Here is a 19,306-nt window from a genome sequence, read left to right as displayed (position 1 = left end):
GTTCTGTTACGTGTTCTGTTACGTGTTCTGTTATGTTATGTGTTATGTTATGTGTTCTGTTATGTTATGTGTTATGTTACGTGTTCTGCTATGTGTTCTGTTACGTGTTCTGTTATGTTATGTGTTATGTTACGTGTTCTGTTATGTGTTCTGTTATGTGTTCTGTTATGTGTTCTGTTATGTTATGTGTTATGTTATGTGTTCTGTTATGTGTTCCGTCATGTATTATGTTATGTGTTCTGTTATGTATTCTGTTTTGTGTTCTGTTACGTGTTCTGTTACGTGTTCTGTTACGTGTTCTGTTTTGTGTTCTGTTTTGTGTTCTGTTATGTGTTCTGTTATGTGTTATGTTATGTGTTCTGTGTTCTGTTTTGTGTTCTGTTATGTGTTCTGTTATGTGTTCTGTTTTGTGGTGTGTTATGTGTTCTGTTATGTGTTCTGTTTTGTGTTCTGTTACGTGTTCTGTTATGTGTTCTGTTATGTGTTCTGTTATGTGTTCTGTTACGTGTTCTGTTACGTGTTCTGTTATGTGTTCTGTTCTGTGTTCTGTTCTGTGTTCTGTTCTGTGTTCTGTTACGTGTTCTGTTATGTGTTCTGTTATGTGTTCTGTTTTGTGTTCTGTTACGTGTTCTGTTATGTGTTCTGTTCTGTGTTCTGTTCTGTGTTCTGTTCTGTGTTCTGTTCTGTGTTCTGTTATGTGGTGTGAGCGTACCAGAGTGGCAACTGACTAAGTAGGTTTTCTGTAACCAACACCTATTTCATACAGAGCTATTGTTCCGAATGCCTATTATATTAATACATGTGACTACTTTTGCTCTGAACTTGCCTGTTTATACAACACACCTGGAGGCTATGTGTTTTAGATGTAGGTGTGCTATAATCCTGACTCTTAATGCTATGTTTGTCTGGCTATTTGTTTCCTTCCCTTGGTTGTTTGTGCTATACACCTGGCTATTTGTGCTACTGAGCTGTCAGTCTGCTATGATCACAAAGCTACTTATTCTCTCCACCTGCTTGTTTGTGTTAACACCTGGTCATCACCATCAGTCTTGAATGGTCTGACCTTCCGTTCACCCAAAATGGGTCTGTTTCTGACTGGTACCTTAAGCATTCTGATCATCTCTAGAGACTACGTCTAGACAATCTAACTGATCTGGGGTGTTCAGCTTCCTGTTGTAATGAGGCTAGCAGAAACACAGGTTACATACAGCATCTGATGCAATACTAAGAAACATGTGCCCTGAATACAGTAGGCTAACTTATGAAATTGCTGTTTATTAGCATAACGATTAATTCTAATATGACTGAAGTAGTTATTTCAGTTACAATACATGTTTAACTAGGTGTATCAAATGGCCCATGTAAAATACATGTTTATCAGTTATTATATTTTGTGCACCACCCCCTAATTAGCTGATTATCTTGCCTTACAAATAATTGGTTGCATTCAGTGATTCATATTCCTGTAGTTGTTAGTACGGGGTCATTTGGGCATATCTAGTCATATGCGACAAATGTTGGAGGAGTCGGTTTGGTTACTATACAGATACACCCGATCTGGATAATGACTCAAAACCACCATCCACACATTAAACAGGAGCATAGAGGTGGAGGAGAGGTTGAGAGGACGGAAAGCCCCCTAAAAGCTGTGTGTCCCATGTTGATGAGGTCATCAGCAGCTTAAAGAGGACTGGGTCTACGCTGAGACCTGCCTGGACAGACATACAGCCTCCATGTACTGAGCCCAAGTTGGTTTAGGTTCATTATGGATATCACAGGCTTTGTCCATGGCCGATTTCAGAGCAGTATATTCTAGGCAAATTGTGAAAAATAATAGAGCTTTATTATGTTTTCGCAATGTCCTGGATACAGTAGGCATGTATTCATTTTCCTATATGTTGGAGAAATACATTGGGATTAATGCTCAGAAATAGGTTGTTACCTTGGATTTAAGCAGTCCATGCTCTGCCTTCGCAAGGACATAATACTACTGTATATATTTAACACATTTTATCATGTCGGCGTTAACCATATACATATTCATAACAATTAAAGGGTGGCATATTAAACTCAGTTAATTATGTTACTGCTATAGCAGGCTTCAGTGGAGAGAATCACCAATCACCTGGGTTGTGTCCCAGATGGCACTCTGTTCCCTCTACAGTGCGCTACATTTGACCAGAGACCATAGGGCTTCGGTCAAAAGTAGTGCACTATAATGGGAACAGGGTGTCATTTGGGACACAACCATGGTGAGTCAGGAGGACCCAGGAGAGTTTGAGTGTCTGCACCACATACAGAGCCATGGCCTGCTACTCCAGGAGTATTTACCCGAAAATGAAAGAGGTTTAGCCAGGTCTAGAGACACTACTCCTCCTCTCCCACCCCTCTCCTTCCTCCCTATCAGATCCTCAGGCCAGCAGAGGAGGTCTGTTTGCTTATCGTTTGGCCTGTATTGTTGTCTGGTGCCAGACTGACTAGTTGGACAAGCCTATCGATAATTACCGGGAGACAATGACATGTTGTCCCAAATAGCACTACATTCCCAACATAGTATACTACTTTTGAAAAGAGGCATATGGGCCCTAGAAAAAAGTAGTGCACTATATAGGGAATGGGGTAGTGCTGAGTGATTAAGCTAAATGTCTGATATTTTCTGTTTCTAAACAACTAAATGTCTGATATTTTCTGTTTCTAAACAACTAAATGTCTGATATTTTCTGTTTCTAAACAACTAAATGTCTGATATTTTCTGTTTCTAAACAACTAAATGTCGGATGTCGGTTCAACTTTGAATTCCATTTCCTTCCATTTTTTTTTCTTTGAGCTCAATGCTCATATTGCGCAGTTTCTCTAGAGATAAATCAGATCAAGCCCGAATTGTGTAGTAGGGAGTTGTAGTCTCCAACAGGCCATTATTTGACATAGTTTAGCGCAGAAATTGAGGTAATTAACTTTGCGCGCCTACTTGTCCGGTCTGTGTGTTCCTTTTTTATGCCTGCTATGTTAGGTTAATGTGGGGCAGACACAGAGAGAGAAGACAGAAGATTGTGCGTTCAAGAAGGATAAAGAGCAGTTGCTTCCTGATATATCGCTGCCTGAAAATACATGATCTAAGTGATTGATAGTTGGTATTCAGCAGTCATAAAAGTGTGCCTTATTTACTTTGAAGAACTACTAAAATAGTGATTTTGTCAGACAGCATAGGCAGCAGCTCTATGGAGATGATGACTTGAATGAAATAATAAAGTCATCAAATTAAACAAATGAAATTTACAAACCTGAAATATTTGATATTTTATAAATGGTCAATAAGTGATAAGTGGTAATGGGCAGTCAATACCATCATGGGACTTGTATTAATTGTTTTATTCTGTGTTGTTACAGCATTCAACCCACATTATGCATAGTGCATTTAATGTTGTAAGAAGTTATCAAAACCGAAATCTGCGATCATTTTTTAACAATTGAACCAAAACCGAACCGACATCAAAAAGCACTGATCACTCAGCACTAGAATAGGGTGCCATTTGGGACTCAGTCTTAGTAGAGGGGAGATAGAGCTCTGAGCTCCATTTAGGAATCACCCTTAGTAGGGGGGGATAGAGCTCTGAGCTCCATTGAGCACTCAGCCTTAGTAGAAGGAGGATAGAGCACTGAGCTCCATTAAGGACGCAGCCTTAGTAGAAGGAGGATAGAGCTCTGAGCTCCATTAAGGACTCAGCCTTAGTAGAAGGAGGATAGAGCACTGAGCTCCATTAAGGACTCAGCCTTAGTAGGGGGGGATAGAGCTCTGAGCTCCATTAAGGACTCAGCCTTAGTAGAAGGAGGATAGAGCTCTGAGCTCCATTAAGGACTCAGCCTTAGTAGGGGGGGATAGAGCTCTGAGCTCCATTAAGGACTCAGCCTTAGTAGTTGGGGGATAGAGCACTGAGCTCCATTAAGGACTCAGCCTTGGTAGGGGGATAGAGCTCTGAGCTCCATTAAGGACTCAGCCTTAGTAGTTGGGGGATAGAGCACTGAGCTCCATTAAGGACTCAGCCTTGGTAGGGGGGATAGAGCTCTGAGCTCCATTAAGGACTCAGCCTTAGTAGTTGGGGGATAGAGCACTGAGCTCCATTAAGGACTCAGCCTTGGTAGGGGGGATAGAGCTCTGAGCTCCATTAAGGACTCAGCCTTAGTAGTTGGGGGATAGAGCTCTAAGCCCCATTAAGGACTCAGCCTTAGTAGCTGGGGGATAGAGCTCTGAGCTCCATTAAGGACTCAGCCTTGGTAGAGGGGGGATAGAGCTCTGAGCTCCATTAAGGACGCAGCCTTAGTAGAAGGAGGATAGAGCTCTGAGCTCCATTAAGGACTCAGCCTTAGTAGAAGGAGGATAGAGCACTGAGCTCCATTAAGGACTCAGCCTTAGTAGGGGGGGATAGAGCTCTGAGCTCCATTAAGGACTCAGCCTTGGTAGGGGGATAGAGCTCTGAGCTCCATTAAGGACTCAGCCTTAGTAGTTGGGGGATAGAGCACTGAGCTCCATTAAGGACTCAGCCTTGGTAGGGGGGATAGAGCTCTGAGCTCCATTAAGGACTCAGCCTTAGTAGTTGGGGGATAGAGCACTGAGCTCCATTAAGGACTCAGCCTTGGTAGGGGGGATAGAGCTCTGAGCTCCATTAAGGACTCAGCCTTAGTAGTTGGGGGATAGAGCTCTAAGCCCCATTAAGGACTCAGCCTTAGTAGCTGGGGGATAGAGCTCTGAGCTCCATTAAGGACTCAGCCTTGGTAGAGGGGGGATAGAGCTCTGAGCTCCATTAAGGACGCAGCCTTAGTAGAAGGAGGATAGAGCTCTGAGCTCCATTAAGGACTCAGCCTTAGTAGAAGGAGGATAGAGCACTGAGCTCCATTAAGGACTCAGCCTTAGTAGGGGGGGATAGAGCTCTGAGCTCCATTAAGGACTCAGCCTTGGTAGGGGGATAGAGCTCTGAGCTCCATTAAGGACTCAGCCTTAGTAGTTGGGGGATAGAGCACTGAGCTCCATTAAGGACTCAGCCTTGGTAGGGGGGATAGAGCTCTGAGCTCCATTAAGGACTCAGCCTTAGTAGTTGGGGGATAGAGCACTGAGCTCCATTAAGGACTCAGCCTTGGTAGGGGGGATAGAGCTCTGAGCTCCATTAAGGACTCAGCCTTAGTAGTTGGGGGATAGAGCTCTAAGCCCCATTAAGGACTCAGCCTTAGTAGCTGGGGGATAGAGCTCTGAGCTCCATTAAGGACTCAGCCTTGGTAGAGGGGGGATAGAGCTCTGAGCTCCAATAAGGACTCAGCCTTAGTAGAGGGGGGATAGAGCACTGAGCTCCATTAAGGACTAAGCGTTGGTAGAGGGGGATAGAGCTCTGAGCTCCATTAAGGACTCAGCCCTAGTAGAGGGGGGATTGAGCTCTGAGCTCCATTAAGGACTCAGCCATAATAGAGGGGGGATTGAGCTCCATTCCATACAAAGGACACAGACTGTCTTTCATTTGCCAGCAGTGCAAAGGTCTTAAATTGAAATATGGAGCTATTAGCATTCCTTGATGGATAAAGGTCCTGTAATAGGGATACTAATTTATGAGCAAATGTAATCTCACTAGCGCATAATGAATTGTATTGGAACAAATAAATTGCTTGAATGTCAAGTTGATGGCATGGCACTAGTGCAGCTGTATTTTACTCGGTTCCTCTGACAGACAATTAACCACCGGGCAGCACTTAAAAAAACGAACAGAAAAAATACATATGCCCATCTGCGGTTGACGGCAGTGGGACTATGGCTGTTTCCCAAATAGCACCCTATCCCTATATAATGGAGCATAGGGCTCTGGTCAAAATTAGTGCAGTATAAAAGGAATAGGGTGCCATTTGGGAAAAAGCTATGTGTGAGGAGAAAGGCAAGCCAGCGCTATGAACCAAATTGAACCAAATTGCAGTGCTGTCATGTTAATAATGCATGGTTGGAGGATCTGTCCTTCACCGGAGGCCCTGCAACTGAGGCCTGCCGGGGAAAATCCTCCAGCTTCCACAGGCTTCAAAGCTACATATAGACTGTGTCCCAAATTGCATCCTATTTCCTTTATAGTGTAATACTTTTGACCAGAGCCCTATAATGCACTATAAGGAATGGGGTGTCATTTGCAACACACACCAGAGATATCCTATAGCCTGTCTCTCAGCCTTTCCTTTCTCTGTGTCTCTGTTCAGAGGGGAAGCCTCTAGTTTCTACATTATATTCTATGCTGCCAGGGGTTCAAGAGTTGAAGCCTAGCTGGAATGCTTTTGGAGGTTGCACTGGGGCTAAGGGTTTAGGGAGTAGGGACCCAGACTCCAACATTTGCATAAATAAAGGCCTATGGCACATTGATGATGCAAGTTCACAGCTTGGCAGCCACATTACCGGCTAAAGGTACTGTTGGAATAACTGTTTGCCATGAAATGTTTTCCTCAAAAGTGACGGTAGACAAGGGAATAGCCCAATCACTGCAGGTATGCTGTGCACAGCTGGACAGCATTGTTGTGGCTCCTTTTACTAAATAACGTGATAGAGGATGGACAAATGGTTTGCTCTGAGCGGTTGTCATTGGTGCTTGGATCCAGGCCACCTTTCTGAGTTGTTCTGAGCCTGCTAGTTGGTTATAATGTTAAGATGAATGGCTGCCTGAACCTATTGTTGTAGGCAACATAGGCCCAGAACACAGCAGTATTCCCTCTGAGGAGCCGCTGAGGTAATTACGGAGCTTAATTCAGTCAAATGTAATAGAAAACACTTATTGACATCTTTAAAGCTGGAATCCTTAGCGGTGGAAGTGCCACGTCCGTTTGTGATATTACAACAACAAATAAGCTACTTCAAACAACGACCACTGTTTATTCCCCTTGGACATCATTGCACGCGTGGCAGAACAGCAGAATTTGTACTGCAATTTTTTAGCACAGTATGTGTTGACCGTGCAGAGACTCTGTACCTGAGCGGAGCTGTTTGATTCGACCGTTGCTGCTGTTGATATCTACAGGGAGGAAGTCTTTGAACCAGGAGATCTCTGGGTCAGGGTTGCCACTGGCAGCACACAGCATGGTGGCTGTCCTGGTCTTCTCCACCACCTTCAGCTGGGGACCCATGTCTATGGTGGGGAACCCATGAGGGATCTGGTCCTCTGGAAAGACAGAGAAAGAGTTGTGATGAGTATATATATGATATAAAAAGATGCCCAATCTTCATTTGATCACCCTGTTGTTGCAGGAATTGCATACTTGTAGTGTATCCGTAGTTTAAAAAGGCTTCTAAAGTTTGTAATTTCCACTTTAAAATTCAGATTTTATTTGCCCTAACAAACAATTGATCAACCCTTACAAAAATATCCATACAATAATTCACATTGCCTGTTGCTGCAGGATTACTTTCCTGCTGTGAGAAACTGATCCTACACCTGTATTCTACAATGCCTATGGTATAAAAAGGTTGAGAACTACTGAGCTAATGCACCAGTCATCCAATGCATGCACGCTCGCACGCACACGCACACACACACAGAGCCAGTGACTCCTTCCATCACATCTTGAGATATGAGACCACCCCGGCAGTCAGGGTCTGTGCTCTCCTTGTTGATTGGCCTGTGCATCCCACAACCTTGAGCTGCGATGAGGTGGTCACCTTTAAAACGCTGTGAAATCCAGCCCTAATGTAAATATCGCTAGGCCAAGGCGGGACTAATCCACCTACGGAATTTCTCGTCATGGATCTGTGGAGAGTGTGAGACGCAATTTCACTCAGGCCGAATTGCATTCAGATAGAGAGAGGGCCCTGCTCCGACTATCTGCAGGGGTAAGTGTGGTCAAAAGCCAGACTGCCAAATTACAGATGAAAATGTAATCAAATCAATGCCTGAAATCCCATTCCATGCTTCCCTTCTTTTCCATCGTGTGTGGAAAGGGGAAAGATACCCCATCTCCAGGTGCTCTAGAAAGCAAGGAAATACATTGGAAGGACCTTGAAATAATTGATCCCAGAAAACCAGTGAAGATAGGACCAGAATCTGTACCAGGCTTGATGTTTTTATCTAAACCTGTTTGATTTGCCTGTTGCTGCTGTTGAAATAAAAACGTTACTTGTTCAGAAACAGTATTGTCAGTTGAATCCTGTCCCTTTGCCAAGTTCTCTGTGTCACAGGTACAGTAATGAACGGCCTTCAACGGGACAAGCTAGAGTACATTAGAGAACAACACTTGCTGCATCGGTGACACTGCAAAAGACATCTGCGACCGCAACGGCCAGCAGCCAAGCCTGTATCGATGAGTAAGGTGATGTGACAACACTACCTACGTCCCAAATCGCACCCTATTCCCTATAGTGCAGTATAGGCCCTGGTCAAAAGTAGTGCACTATAAAGGGAAAATGGTATCATTAGGGACGCAGCCCACTACGTGTCGTTAGCCTTGTCTGACAGTAACCTGGCAATGTGAGAGATGGAGACATTTGTGATTCTGTCAATGACAGGTACTGCAGAGGAGAGAGTCACCCTTACAGAAAAACCATATGAATTTCACATTTAAACATGTCAAATGTGATCTTATGTGAAGCTAATGTGATAACATGTGGCAACATGTAAAGCAACATATGAAACTAAATATGAAAATGTGATCTTATGTGACGCGTTCCAGTGTTTTTTCTTATGGGCAACAGCAAGGAGTGTAGAAAGGTAATTTATTAGGAGAATGGTGTCTATTGGTACAGATACCCAATCATTCTCTCTGGCACCATGAGGAGACAGAGGATGTGTACTATAAAGGGAATATGGTTTCTTTGGGATGCATCCAGACTTGTTGATATTCACAGTGACCAAAAGCATCACACTCACACATACAGTGAAGTGCAGATACGTATGCTTGTGCAGTACTAGTGACATAACCAACATCGAGACAATCTATTCAGGAGTAGATGTTTAATACTCATGATCTATGCATGATTCTGTAAGATCTTTCACCATAATGTGAGAAAATGTCCAAAAGATGTGCTGTACCATCTGAGGACAATATGTACGTCCCAAATATCATCCTATTTCCTTTATAGTGCACTACTTTTTACAAGAATCCTAGGGGCCCTGGTCAAAGGTAGTGCACCATAAAAGGAACCGATTGGCATTTAGGACACACACAATGACGCAAATGTCTGGCTCCGAGAGAGTTGGAACAGTACAGAAGAGTACAGTGAGACACTGGGAAATCCTTTAATTAAGAGCTTAAGACTGGCTGTGAAAGGGAGGGAGGACCCAGTGGAGACAGAGAGAAATAACCCAGAGGAATCTGAGGAGGGGTTGGCTAGTTGGGCTGTTAAGCAGGTTGGCTGGCTGGCAGGTGGGCTGGCTTTGGGAAACACTGAGCCTGTCAAAATAACCCAGGGGACTGAAGAAAGGGGTTGACTGGGCGGCTGGTTGATTGGGATTGCGGCCTGGGCAGCTGGCTGACTGGCTGGCTGATTGTCCCTGGGAAACACCTAGCCTATCAGTGCTGCTCCCTCGCTGGGCTCTGACTGGGGCAAGAACAGCCTCTTCTCTCTATCCTCACATAATAAGAGTTGGAGCTTAACCATTTGTTGTCATCTGGCCATGAGGAACCGTTCGCCCATTTGCGTCTTTGTCTGTTCAGTGTCACATTAAGAGATGGCAGACTGTAATAGTACCCCAAGGGAAGGTGGGGATGTTCCCATAAAAAAAAACCTACAAGGGGACCATCTCTCTCTCTCTCTCTCTCTCTCATGCTGACTCTCTCATGCTGACTCTCTCATGCTGGCTCTCTCCTGTCTTGGCAAGTGTCACTCTCCCAAGAGCAGCCCAGTGAATTCATTCTCTTTTAGGGCCCTTAGTTTGTCGATTCTGAATGGTCTGTGACAAACTATGCTATATTTCTAAAAAAAGAAAGGGAGTGAAGAAAACACTTGAGTTATCCAGTAATTATATAAGCTCCATCAGATCAGATGACAGTCATGGCTAACTACCAGGATTGCATTAGTAGCATTCTCTACCACAAAAGATGAATGGCAGACTTGTTGTTGCTCATGGAAGTGTTGTATTTTCCTGTCAGCTTGACACTGGATATGAATGCCTGAGATTTGTTACTATCATAAATGGTATGTTCACTAATAGCTACCCAGTAATGTATTTCTAAGGAGGAAAATCACTATAGCCTAGTTAAAGCAGACTGAAAGCTGTGCTTACAAGTGAAACAATAGTGAGTACAGCATTAACCAGGCTAGGATTACCTATTCTTTGGAAAAGGTACCCCACCTAATCTACCCACTATCTTGGAAGGAATTCTTCAACTTGAGGATTGTAGTTTCCCACCCAGCTAATCTCTCTATAGAATGAGAGCTGCCATTGTGAAGCAGCTGATAGTCTGTCAGTCAGAAGCTATTTACACACAAGAGTGATGGTGTACAGACATGTCCTGTCTGTCTGCCCCTGTCACTCAACATGTGTTGTCCCAAATGGCACCCTATTCCCTATTTTGTGGACTATTTTTGCCCTGGGCCTATATGGGTCTGGTTAAAAGTAGTGCACTAAATACGGAATAGGGGGCCATTTGGGACAGAGACAAACTGCTGTCAACTTGCCCTCCATCATCTCTTTATCAATAGGGTAGGGTAACCAAAACTTCTTAGCATGCCATTGTAAATGACTTAACTGTCAATTTCCATTCCTGTTGTCTTGCCATCTCTGTCTCTGCTCCCACTCCATACCTGGGAGAGAGAGAAGGATTTCACATGCCTCAGCATGTAATCCCATAGGTTCCTTTACTGCCATCGTCTTAAGGGAATACTGACTGTCTGCTTTGCAGGAAAACAAATATGCCAAATGGTAAACAATATTTAATGGAACGGTTAACTGTAGTATTTGAACAGTATAACAGTATAATGCAGAACCATGATGGACAGTAACTTAGAACTCTCCTGTCTGTGACTACACATAACTTAGCTACAATGATGGCTTTGTCATGCAGATACTACTTTGTCATCCCAAACAAGACACGTCAGCGATACTCCCCAAACTGCCAGCAAATGCCACCCTTGTCACTGCACCCTGACCCACAGCCATGTTGAGTCAGGTGAGTGCTGGTTGGTTGGTTAAAAACTATCTGAGAGAGAGAGAAGCAGCGTCTGAAATGGCACCCTATTCCCTAGATTGAGTACTATGTTTTCTGACCAAACCCACTGCCCCAGCCAAAGTCTGACCTAAGTGTAACAGCTGGTGGTTGAGCCGTGATGCCCAGGGCATGTTGCGAGAGAGAGGAGCAAAGCCTCTCCACACTGAGACTATTGTTCTCTACAGTAATGCTATGACAAGGTGTTTGGCACCAGCTACAGCCACACATTCCTCATGTAATGCACCAGCCTGCTTAGTACAGAGCACACAGAAACACGATCAGCCCAGATGAAGACAGGCCGGGGGGACGGAGGAGGGACTTGGACAGGGGTTGGGGGTGGAGGATGGTAAAGACACACAGGGCTACAGGAGATGTACATGTATGAGGCTGAGTGTCTAAAGAGGCCTCTGCTCCCCTAGCTACAGTACGAGAATAGAGGCCCAGATCATGTACAGGATGCTCAGAGCTCTTTGATAGGCCCTGGTGGCAGACATGGTGATGCCAGTGTGTATCCCTGTCCCCCCTGATGGCTACTGCTACTTAATGACCTATTCTGATACCCTCTCAGCCTCACTTTGACAGTCAGACACAGGAACATTCAGGTCTACAAGTCAACACAGTCAGCAACGTCTCCCCTCAATTGATGGAGTGCCCTGAAAGAAAAAGTGCACTGGTGATGGGTGGCCAGAGAGAATGAAAGAGAGGGGAGAGGGGGGGCTGGTTGTGAGTCATTCTGTAATGTCTGAAAGACACATGTCAGGTTTAAATTAAGATTAGTTTGGTTTGTGCGTGTCAGGTACAGAAAAGCACCTGTCACCACATGGACCCATCATTAAGCAGGAGCTCTCGTGGTGCTGTTTACATGTTGGGAAATGAGCCAGGAGCCAGCCAGCCATGCTCCATCCAGACAGACAGAGAGAGAATTCCCCTGATAATGAGCTCTGAGTTGTTGTGCTGCCAAATAAATATAGAATTACAGAATCACAGAACATTGACTTGAATGAGAATGTACATTCTAGTAATTATATTTCTATGTATGCTGCTCTCTTGGTTACTGCAGGCAGATGGGACCTCTCTACTGAGTGTCTATAAGGGCTGACAGGTCGCTCAGACGATCCCAGTTGGGTATAATTTGCCACTCAGGACAGGTTGCTCAGACGATCCCAGATGGGTATAATTTGCCACTCAGGACAGGTCGCTCAGACGATCCCAGATACCAGATGGGTATCGGTTACCACTTTTCCCAGAGAATCTGTGGCTGGGGCGGGGGGAGATATTGGGGACATAATAAGACGGTGGTGTGTATGACTGGAAAGTTTTACTGCCGAACAAGATTATCCTCTTACCATTTTGCAGTAGGTACAGTGCATTCGGAAAGTATTCAGACTCCTTCCCCTTTTCCACATTTTGTTACGTTACAGCCTCATTCTAATATGGATTAAATGAAAACTGTATTAAAATAAAAAAAATAGGAATACCTTATTTACATAAGTATTCAGACCCTTTGCTATGAGACTCAAATTTGAGCTCAGGTGCATCCTGTTTCCATTGATCATCCTTGAGACGTTTCTACAACTTGATTGGAGTCCACCTGTGGTAAGTTCAGTTGATTGGACATGATATGGAAAGGCACACACCCACAGTTGCCAGTGCATGTCAGAGCAAAACCCAGGCCTTTCAAAGTATCTATTTTATAGTGGGAAAACACCATTATCAAAAGGGATCGCAAATGTGATTATGCATGTAATGCTTTTATTATATAGGTGCACAATTATCTTCCCCAAACGTGCTGCTTATTAGGTTGCCAGTTAGGCTCTAAACACCTTGTAAAGCGGATTAATGTGCTGAATTTGAAGAAGTTATTTGGCCACTTTAGTTGTGATACAAACCTTATCAAAAGATGTAGCCTATGGGCTAGGCTATGGGCTAGGCTACATGAGGTGTGCAACAATGATTAAAAAAAGTTGCAAAAGGCAGTTTCTTATGCTGGTCATAATTCACGAGTGATAGGCTCATATTGTCACCCATCATTTAATTGAGTCTTTACATACACTAAATAATATATGTGTGAAATTTGTTTTGATTTAGAATGGACCATTATCATACACCTGTCTCGAATCAGGGACAGCAGGAAAAAAATCAACGCACTTAAATACGAATGGAGGACGATTTTCACGTGGTTCATTTTCATGCCAGCCAGGTAGGCTATACTCCTGTTGTAAAGAGAAGCAATGTGCTTAATATTAGGAAAGTTGTGAAATAAATATAGTAGGCCTAGTCTATAGAAAGCTGATGGGATCATCCTCTTTTTAATAGAGGCCATCACTCTGTATTTTTCATGAAATCATAACCTATAAAAATGTAGCGCAACATGAGCTCATGGCTCTCATGAAGTGTTTGATTAGATTTTCAACTACATTTGTATTGATGTCAGAGTGATGAGAGGGACAATAGAGTGCTGAGTACTAGGCAGTTAGCACGTTTGGTAGGCTACTAATGACCATGAGCAGCATCAGAGCTTGGAGAAGCCTAATTACCGTGACTAAACGGTCACATGGAATTTGACTGCCTTCATGACTTCGTGACCGCCGGTGTGACGGTAATATGGTCACAGCAAACAGCCCTAGTGGTGGCAGCATCATGCTATGGGGATGGTTTTCAGCATCAGGGACTGGGAGACTAGTCATGATTGAGGGAAAGATGAACAGAGCAAAGTACAGAGAGATCCTTGATGAAAACCTGTTCCAGAGCACTCAGGACCTCAGACTGCGGTGAAGATTCACCTTCCAACAGTACAACGACACTAAGCACACAACCAAGATAACGCAGGAGTGGCTTTGGGACAAGTCTTTGAATGTCCTTGAGTGGCCCAATCAGAGCCCAGACTTAAACCCGATCAAACATCTCTGGAGAGATCTGAAAATAGCTGTACAGCAACGCTCCCCATCCTACCTGACAGAGCTTGAGAGGATCTGCAGAGAAGAATGGGAGAAACTCCCCAAATACAGGTGTGCCAAGCTTGTAGAGTCATAGCGAAGAAGACTCAAGGCTATAATTGCTACAAAAAGGCTGCAAAAAGGGTCTGAATCCTTATGTAAATGTGATATTCTTCTTTTTTTACACATTTGCAAACATTTCTACTAATCTATTTTTGCTTTGTCATTATGGGGTATTGTGTGTAGATTGATGAGGGGAAAAAACGATTTAATCCATTTTAGAATAAGGCTGTAACGTAACAAAGAGTCAAGGGGTGTAAATTCTTTCCGAATGCACTGTATATACCTGCACCATTCTGCACCATGTGTGCAAATCACAGAAGCAAAAAATATATATATATATATGATTTACTTCAATAGTACATCGGTTGCATACATAACTGAGATATAAACAACAGCAATTGGGGATATGTTGACCACAATTCTGTTCGACTACATTTCCCATGGCAGTATTATGGGGGCATATCCCCTATACCCACATATCTAACAGTGAACCACCTAATTGAAGAGCATGAAGCCCCTTTGTTAGCTTTAAAGCTCTGGCCCCAGGCTAGCAGTGGTTTAATTAATGACAAATCTGGTGTTCTGTGGCTCGGGAGCAGACGGCGAGAGAGTGGTGGGCAGGGAGGTAGGGAGATATTTAAAACAAAGAGAACACACCTTTACTTTCCCCCTCGTGATATTTCCAGCAGCCGCCTCTTTCCTCCTCATTCTTCCCGCCATCCTCCTCCCTCCGCCCCTCCCTCCCTCCCCCCACCCCTCAACTCCACTTTAATCAAGGAGATGCCAGAGAACCCCAGGGGGAATTACATGCTCTTAATAAGATCTCCCTCTCTGGCAAATTAAGAGCGCCAACAAGTCATTATGTCAGGGGCAGAGAGAAGGGGACAAGATGGAGATGGTGGGGGGAGAGGTGTATGTGTATGTGGTTACTCATTGAAGACAGTCAATAGGTGACAGGTGTACAGCCACAGAACTCAGATGAGAAAGGAAGTTCAACAAAGAGAGATCTTGTGGAGGGGCAGGGAGAACATTCACACCGTCACTCACCAATAAAAGCAACAAGAGCCTCCCACATAGGCTGTGTACTGTTCTGTAATGGGAAGAGATTGATTCCAGTAGTAAAAGGAAAAGGCTTGTGAGAGCTCAGGCCACCCACTGCAACATGTCTTAGAGATGCACTGAGAGAGAGAGAGAGAGCCATGGCTGTTACTGAGTCCCAAATGACATCCTGTTCCCTTTATAGTGCAATCACTTTGACCTGGGCTTATTCCCTATTTCATGCATTATATAGGGAATAGGTTGCCATTTGGGATGCAACCAGTATTTGGGATTCAGGCAGGGGCTCTGTAATCTAACACTCCATGGGATCAGTCCAACTCTGACAAACACTGACACACCGTCCCTCAACCTGTCCCTCAACCTGTCCCTCAAATTGCTACACCGTCAGGGCGTAATTGGGACTTGAGTGGGGGCGTGACACGGTGAGTGATAACACCATGGTAACACCATGACTGTTGACACAGCAATCGGAACCATGGCGACACTGAGTGTGTCCCAAATGTCACCCTATTACATATTTAGTGCACTACTTTAGAACAGGGCCCATATGACTCTGGTCAAAAGTAATGCACTATATAGGGAATATGGTGCCATTTGGGACGAATGCCCTGTATTTTTTTCCCAGGAACTGTGAAGAATAGGGCATCACACAGGTAGCTACTGAGAGGAATATAATTTCCTGTTGTCTTCCACAACCAAAGCCAGGCTTCCGAGATTCACTTGTTATCATCAAGGATAATTAGTTGGAGGAATGTATTTGCATTGCGAGTTTCTCACTCTCCCACCTCTCTGTGTCTAAACATGCACGCACACACACACACACACACACACACACACACACACACACACACACACAGCAACACAGCTCCTAATAAGCCTTTAATAGCTGCTGTTTGAACCAAAGCCTTTGAAGAGGACCCCTGAGGTTTAGGTTAGTCAGCAGAGTTTACTCATAGCAGAGTTTACTCATATCAGAGTTTACTCACAGCATAGTTTACTGCATAATTACTCATCACATACTGGAGGTGTGTGTAATAGTGTGTGAATTTGTGTATTGTATGCTAATCGTGTTATCGTGCATTGTGTGTGTGTGTGTGTGTGTGTGTGTGTGTGTGTGTGTGTGTGTGTGTGTGTGTGTGTGTGTGTGTGTGTGTGTGTGTGTGTGTGTGTGTGTGTGTGTGTGTGTGTCAGCACTTCGGTGGATCTTACAGAGTAGTGATGGCTCAGAGTGTTGCGTGTTCAACCCCAGTAATAGGCACTTTTTTTACCCTGTTCCAAACCCGAATGCCTGAACTTAACCTAACCATTTGTAATGAATGCCTAAACTTAACCTAACCATTTGTAATGAATGCCTGAACTTAACCTAACCATTTGTAATGAATGCCTGAACTTAACCTAACCATTTGTAATGAATGCCTGAACTTAACCTAACCATTTGTAATGAATGCCTGAACTTAACCTAACCATTTGTAATGAATGCCTGAACTTAACCTAACCATTTGTAATGAATGCCTGAACTTAACCTAACCATTTGTAATGAATGCCTAACCTTAACCTAACCATTTGTAATGAATGCCTGAACTTAACCTAACCATTTGTAATGAATGCCTGAACTTAACCTAAACATTTGTAATGAATGCCTGAACTTAACCTAACCATTTGTAACGAATGCCTGAACTTAACCTAACCATTTGTAATGAATGCCTAAACTTAACCTAACCATTTGTAATGAATGCCTGAACTTAACCTAACCATTTGTAATGAATGCCTGAACTTAACCTAACCATTTGTAATGAATGCCTGAACTTAACCTAACCATTTGTAATGAATGCCTAAACTTAACCTAACCATTTGTAATGAATGCCTAAACTTAACCTAACCATTTGTAATGAATGCCGGAACTTAACCTGACCATTTGTAATGAATGCCTAAACTTAACCTAACCATTTGTAATTAATGCCTAAACTTAACCTAACCATTTGTAATGAATGCCTAACCTTAACCTAAGCATTTGGAATGAATGTCTAAACCTAACCTAATCATTTGGGATGAATGCCAAAAACATGATCTAAACATTTGGAATAAATGCCTAAACTTAACCTAAGGATTTGAAATGAATGCCTAAACTTAACCTAAGGATTTGAAATGAATGCCTAAACTTAACCTAACCATTTGTAATGAATGCCTAAACTTAACCTGACCATTTGTAATGAATGCCTAAACTTAACCTAACCATTTGCAATGAATGCCTAAACTTAACCTAACCATTTGTAATGAATGCCTAAACTTAACCTAACCATTTGTAATGAATGCCTAAACTTAACCTAACCATTTGTAATGAATGCCTAAACTTAACCTAACCATTTGTAATGAACGCCTGAACTTAACCTAACCATTTGTAATGAATGCCTGAACTTAACCTAACCATTTGTAATGAATGCCTGAACTTAACCTAACCACCATTTGTAATGAACGCCTGAACTTAACCTAACCATTTGTAATGAATGCCTGAACTTAACCTAACCCTTTTTAATGAATGCCTGAACTTAACCTAACCACCATTTGTAATGAATGCCTAAACTTAACCTAACCATTTGTAATGAATGCCTAACCTTAACCTAAGCATTTGGAAAGAATGCCTAAACCTAACCTAATCATTTGGGATGAATGCCAAAAACATAACCTAACCATGTGGGATGAATGCCAAAAACATAACCTAAACATTTGGAATGAATGCCTAAACTTAACCTAAGGATTTGAAATGAATGCCTAAACTTAACCTAAGGATTTGAAATGAATCCCTAAACTTAACCTAACCATTTGTAATGAATGCCTAAACTTAACCTAACCATTTGTAATGAATGCCTAACCTTAACCTAAGCATTTGGAATGAATGCCTAAACCTAACCTAATCATTTGGGATGAATGCCAAAAACGCAACCTAACCATTTGGAATGAATGCCTAAACCTAACCTAATCATTTGGAATGAATGCCAAAAACATAACCTAACCATGTGGGATGAATGCCAAAAACATAACCTAAACATTTGGGATGAATGCCAAAAACATAACCTAAACATTTGGAATGAATGCCTAAACTTAACCTAAGGATTTGAAATGAATGCCTAACCTTAACCTAAGGATTTGAAATTAATGCCAAAAACGTAACCTAACCATTTGTAATGAATGTGAATCTGTGAATGAATGTGACGTTTAGAGCAACTTTGAAATTTGACGTTTGGAAAACCGTGGACAAATGTTGGACTCTGAAGTAAAACGGGTAAAACCATGAGATCTTGTTACCCACCCACCCACCTACCTACCAATCCATCCCATTCTATGGCAGTGATGATCATGAGCCTTTTTAAAATGAATATTCCAAAGCCATTCCACTGCTCTCTGACAGCAACCCCACAGACAGCCACCTGCTTGACATCCCAACAGGAGTGAGAATCAGAGAGCAATAGATGGCAAGATATCACCATTAATTAACTTTCCAAATAACATGATTTAAATAACCAACAGAAGAACAATACAACATTATGTGGGAGGAAATCATGGAGATTATAGCTGCATCCCACAAGACACCCTTTTCCCTGTCACACCCTGATCTGGTTCCCCTGTCCTTTTGATTGTCCCCACCACCTCCAGGTGTCCCTTATTATTACTGTGTTTCCTATCTCTCTGTGCCAGTTTGTCTTGTTTGCCAAGTCAACCAGTGGTTTTCCTTGATCCTATTTTGCCCAGTCTCTGTTTGTTTCTAGTCCTCCTGGTTTCGACCCTTGCCTGTCCTGACTCTGAACCCGCCTGCCTGACCACTCTGCCTGTTCTGACTACCTATACCACCCTGTACTGTTTTTGGACTCGGATCTGGTTTCTGACCCCTGCCTGGCCTGACCTCGAGACTGCCTATCGTCTAGTACTGTTTTGGACCTGGATCTGGTTTCTGACCCCTGCCTGGCCTGACCTCGAGACTGCATATTGTCTGGTACTGTTTGGACTCTGACCTGGTTTATGAAGTCTCGCCTGTCCCCGACCTGCCTTTGCCTATTCCCTTTGTTATAATAAATATCGGAGCTCTACTATCTGCTTCC

At 43.2% G+C, this 19,306-nt stretch overlaps 1 protein-coding gene across 4 annotated transcripts in view; it reads right to left on the bottom strand.

Moving 5' to 3' along the window:
* The window catches only part of LOC139409406 (protein tyrosine phosphatase receptor type Fa), a 424,559-nt gene that overhangs the window by 175,778 nt on the left and 229,475 nt on the right, over nt 1-19,306 (bottom strand). For all 4 annotated transcript variants that reach the window (XM_071154522.1, XM_071154523.1, XM_071154524.1 and 1 more), the window contains exon 5: nt 6,984-7,172. In XM_071154522.1, coding sequence (XP_071010623.1) covers nt 6,984-7,172 — 189 coding nt within the window. The remainder of the gene's footprint in view (nt 1-6,983; nt 7,173-19,306) is intronic.

This window comes from Oncorhynchus clarkii, chromosome 5 (genome assembly GCF_045791955.1).
Source record: "Oncorhynchus clarkii lewisi isolate Uvic-CL-2024 chromosome 5, UVic_Ocla_1.0, whole genome shotgun sequence".
Classification (NCBI taxonomy): Eukaryota; Metazoa; Chordata; class Actinopteri; order Salmoniformes; family Salmonidae; genus Oncorhynchus; species Oncorhynchus clarkii.
The sequence above is the reverse complement of the archived record's forward strand: the minus strand, read 5'-3'. Positions and strand labels throughout refer to the sequence as shown.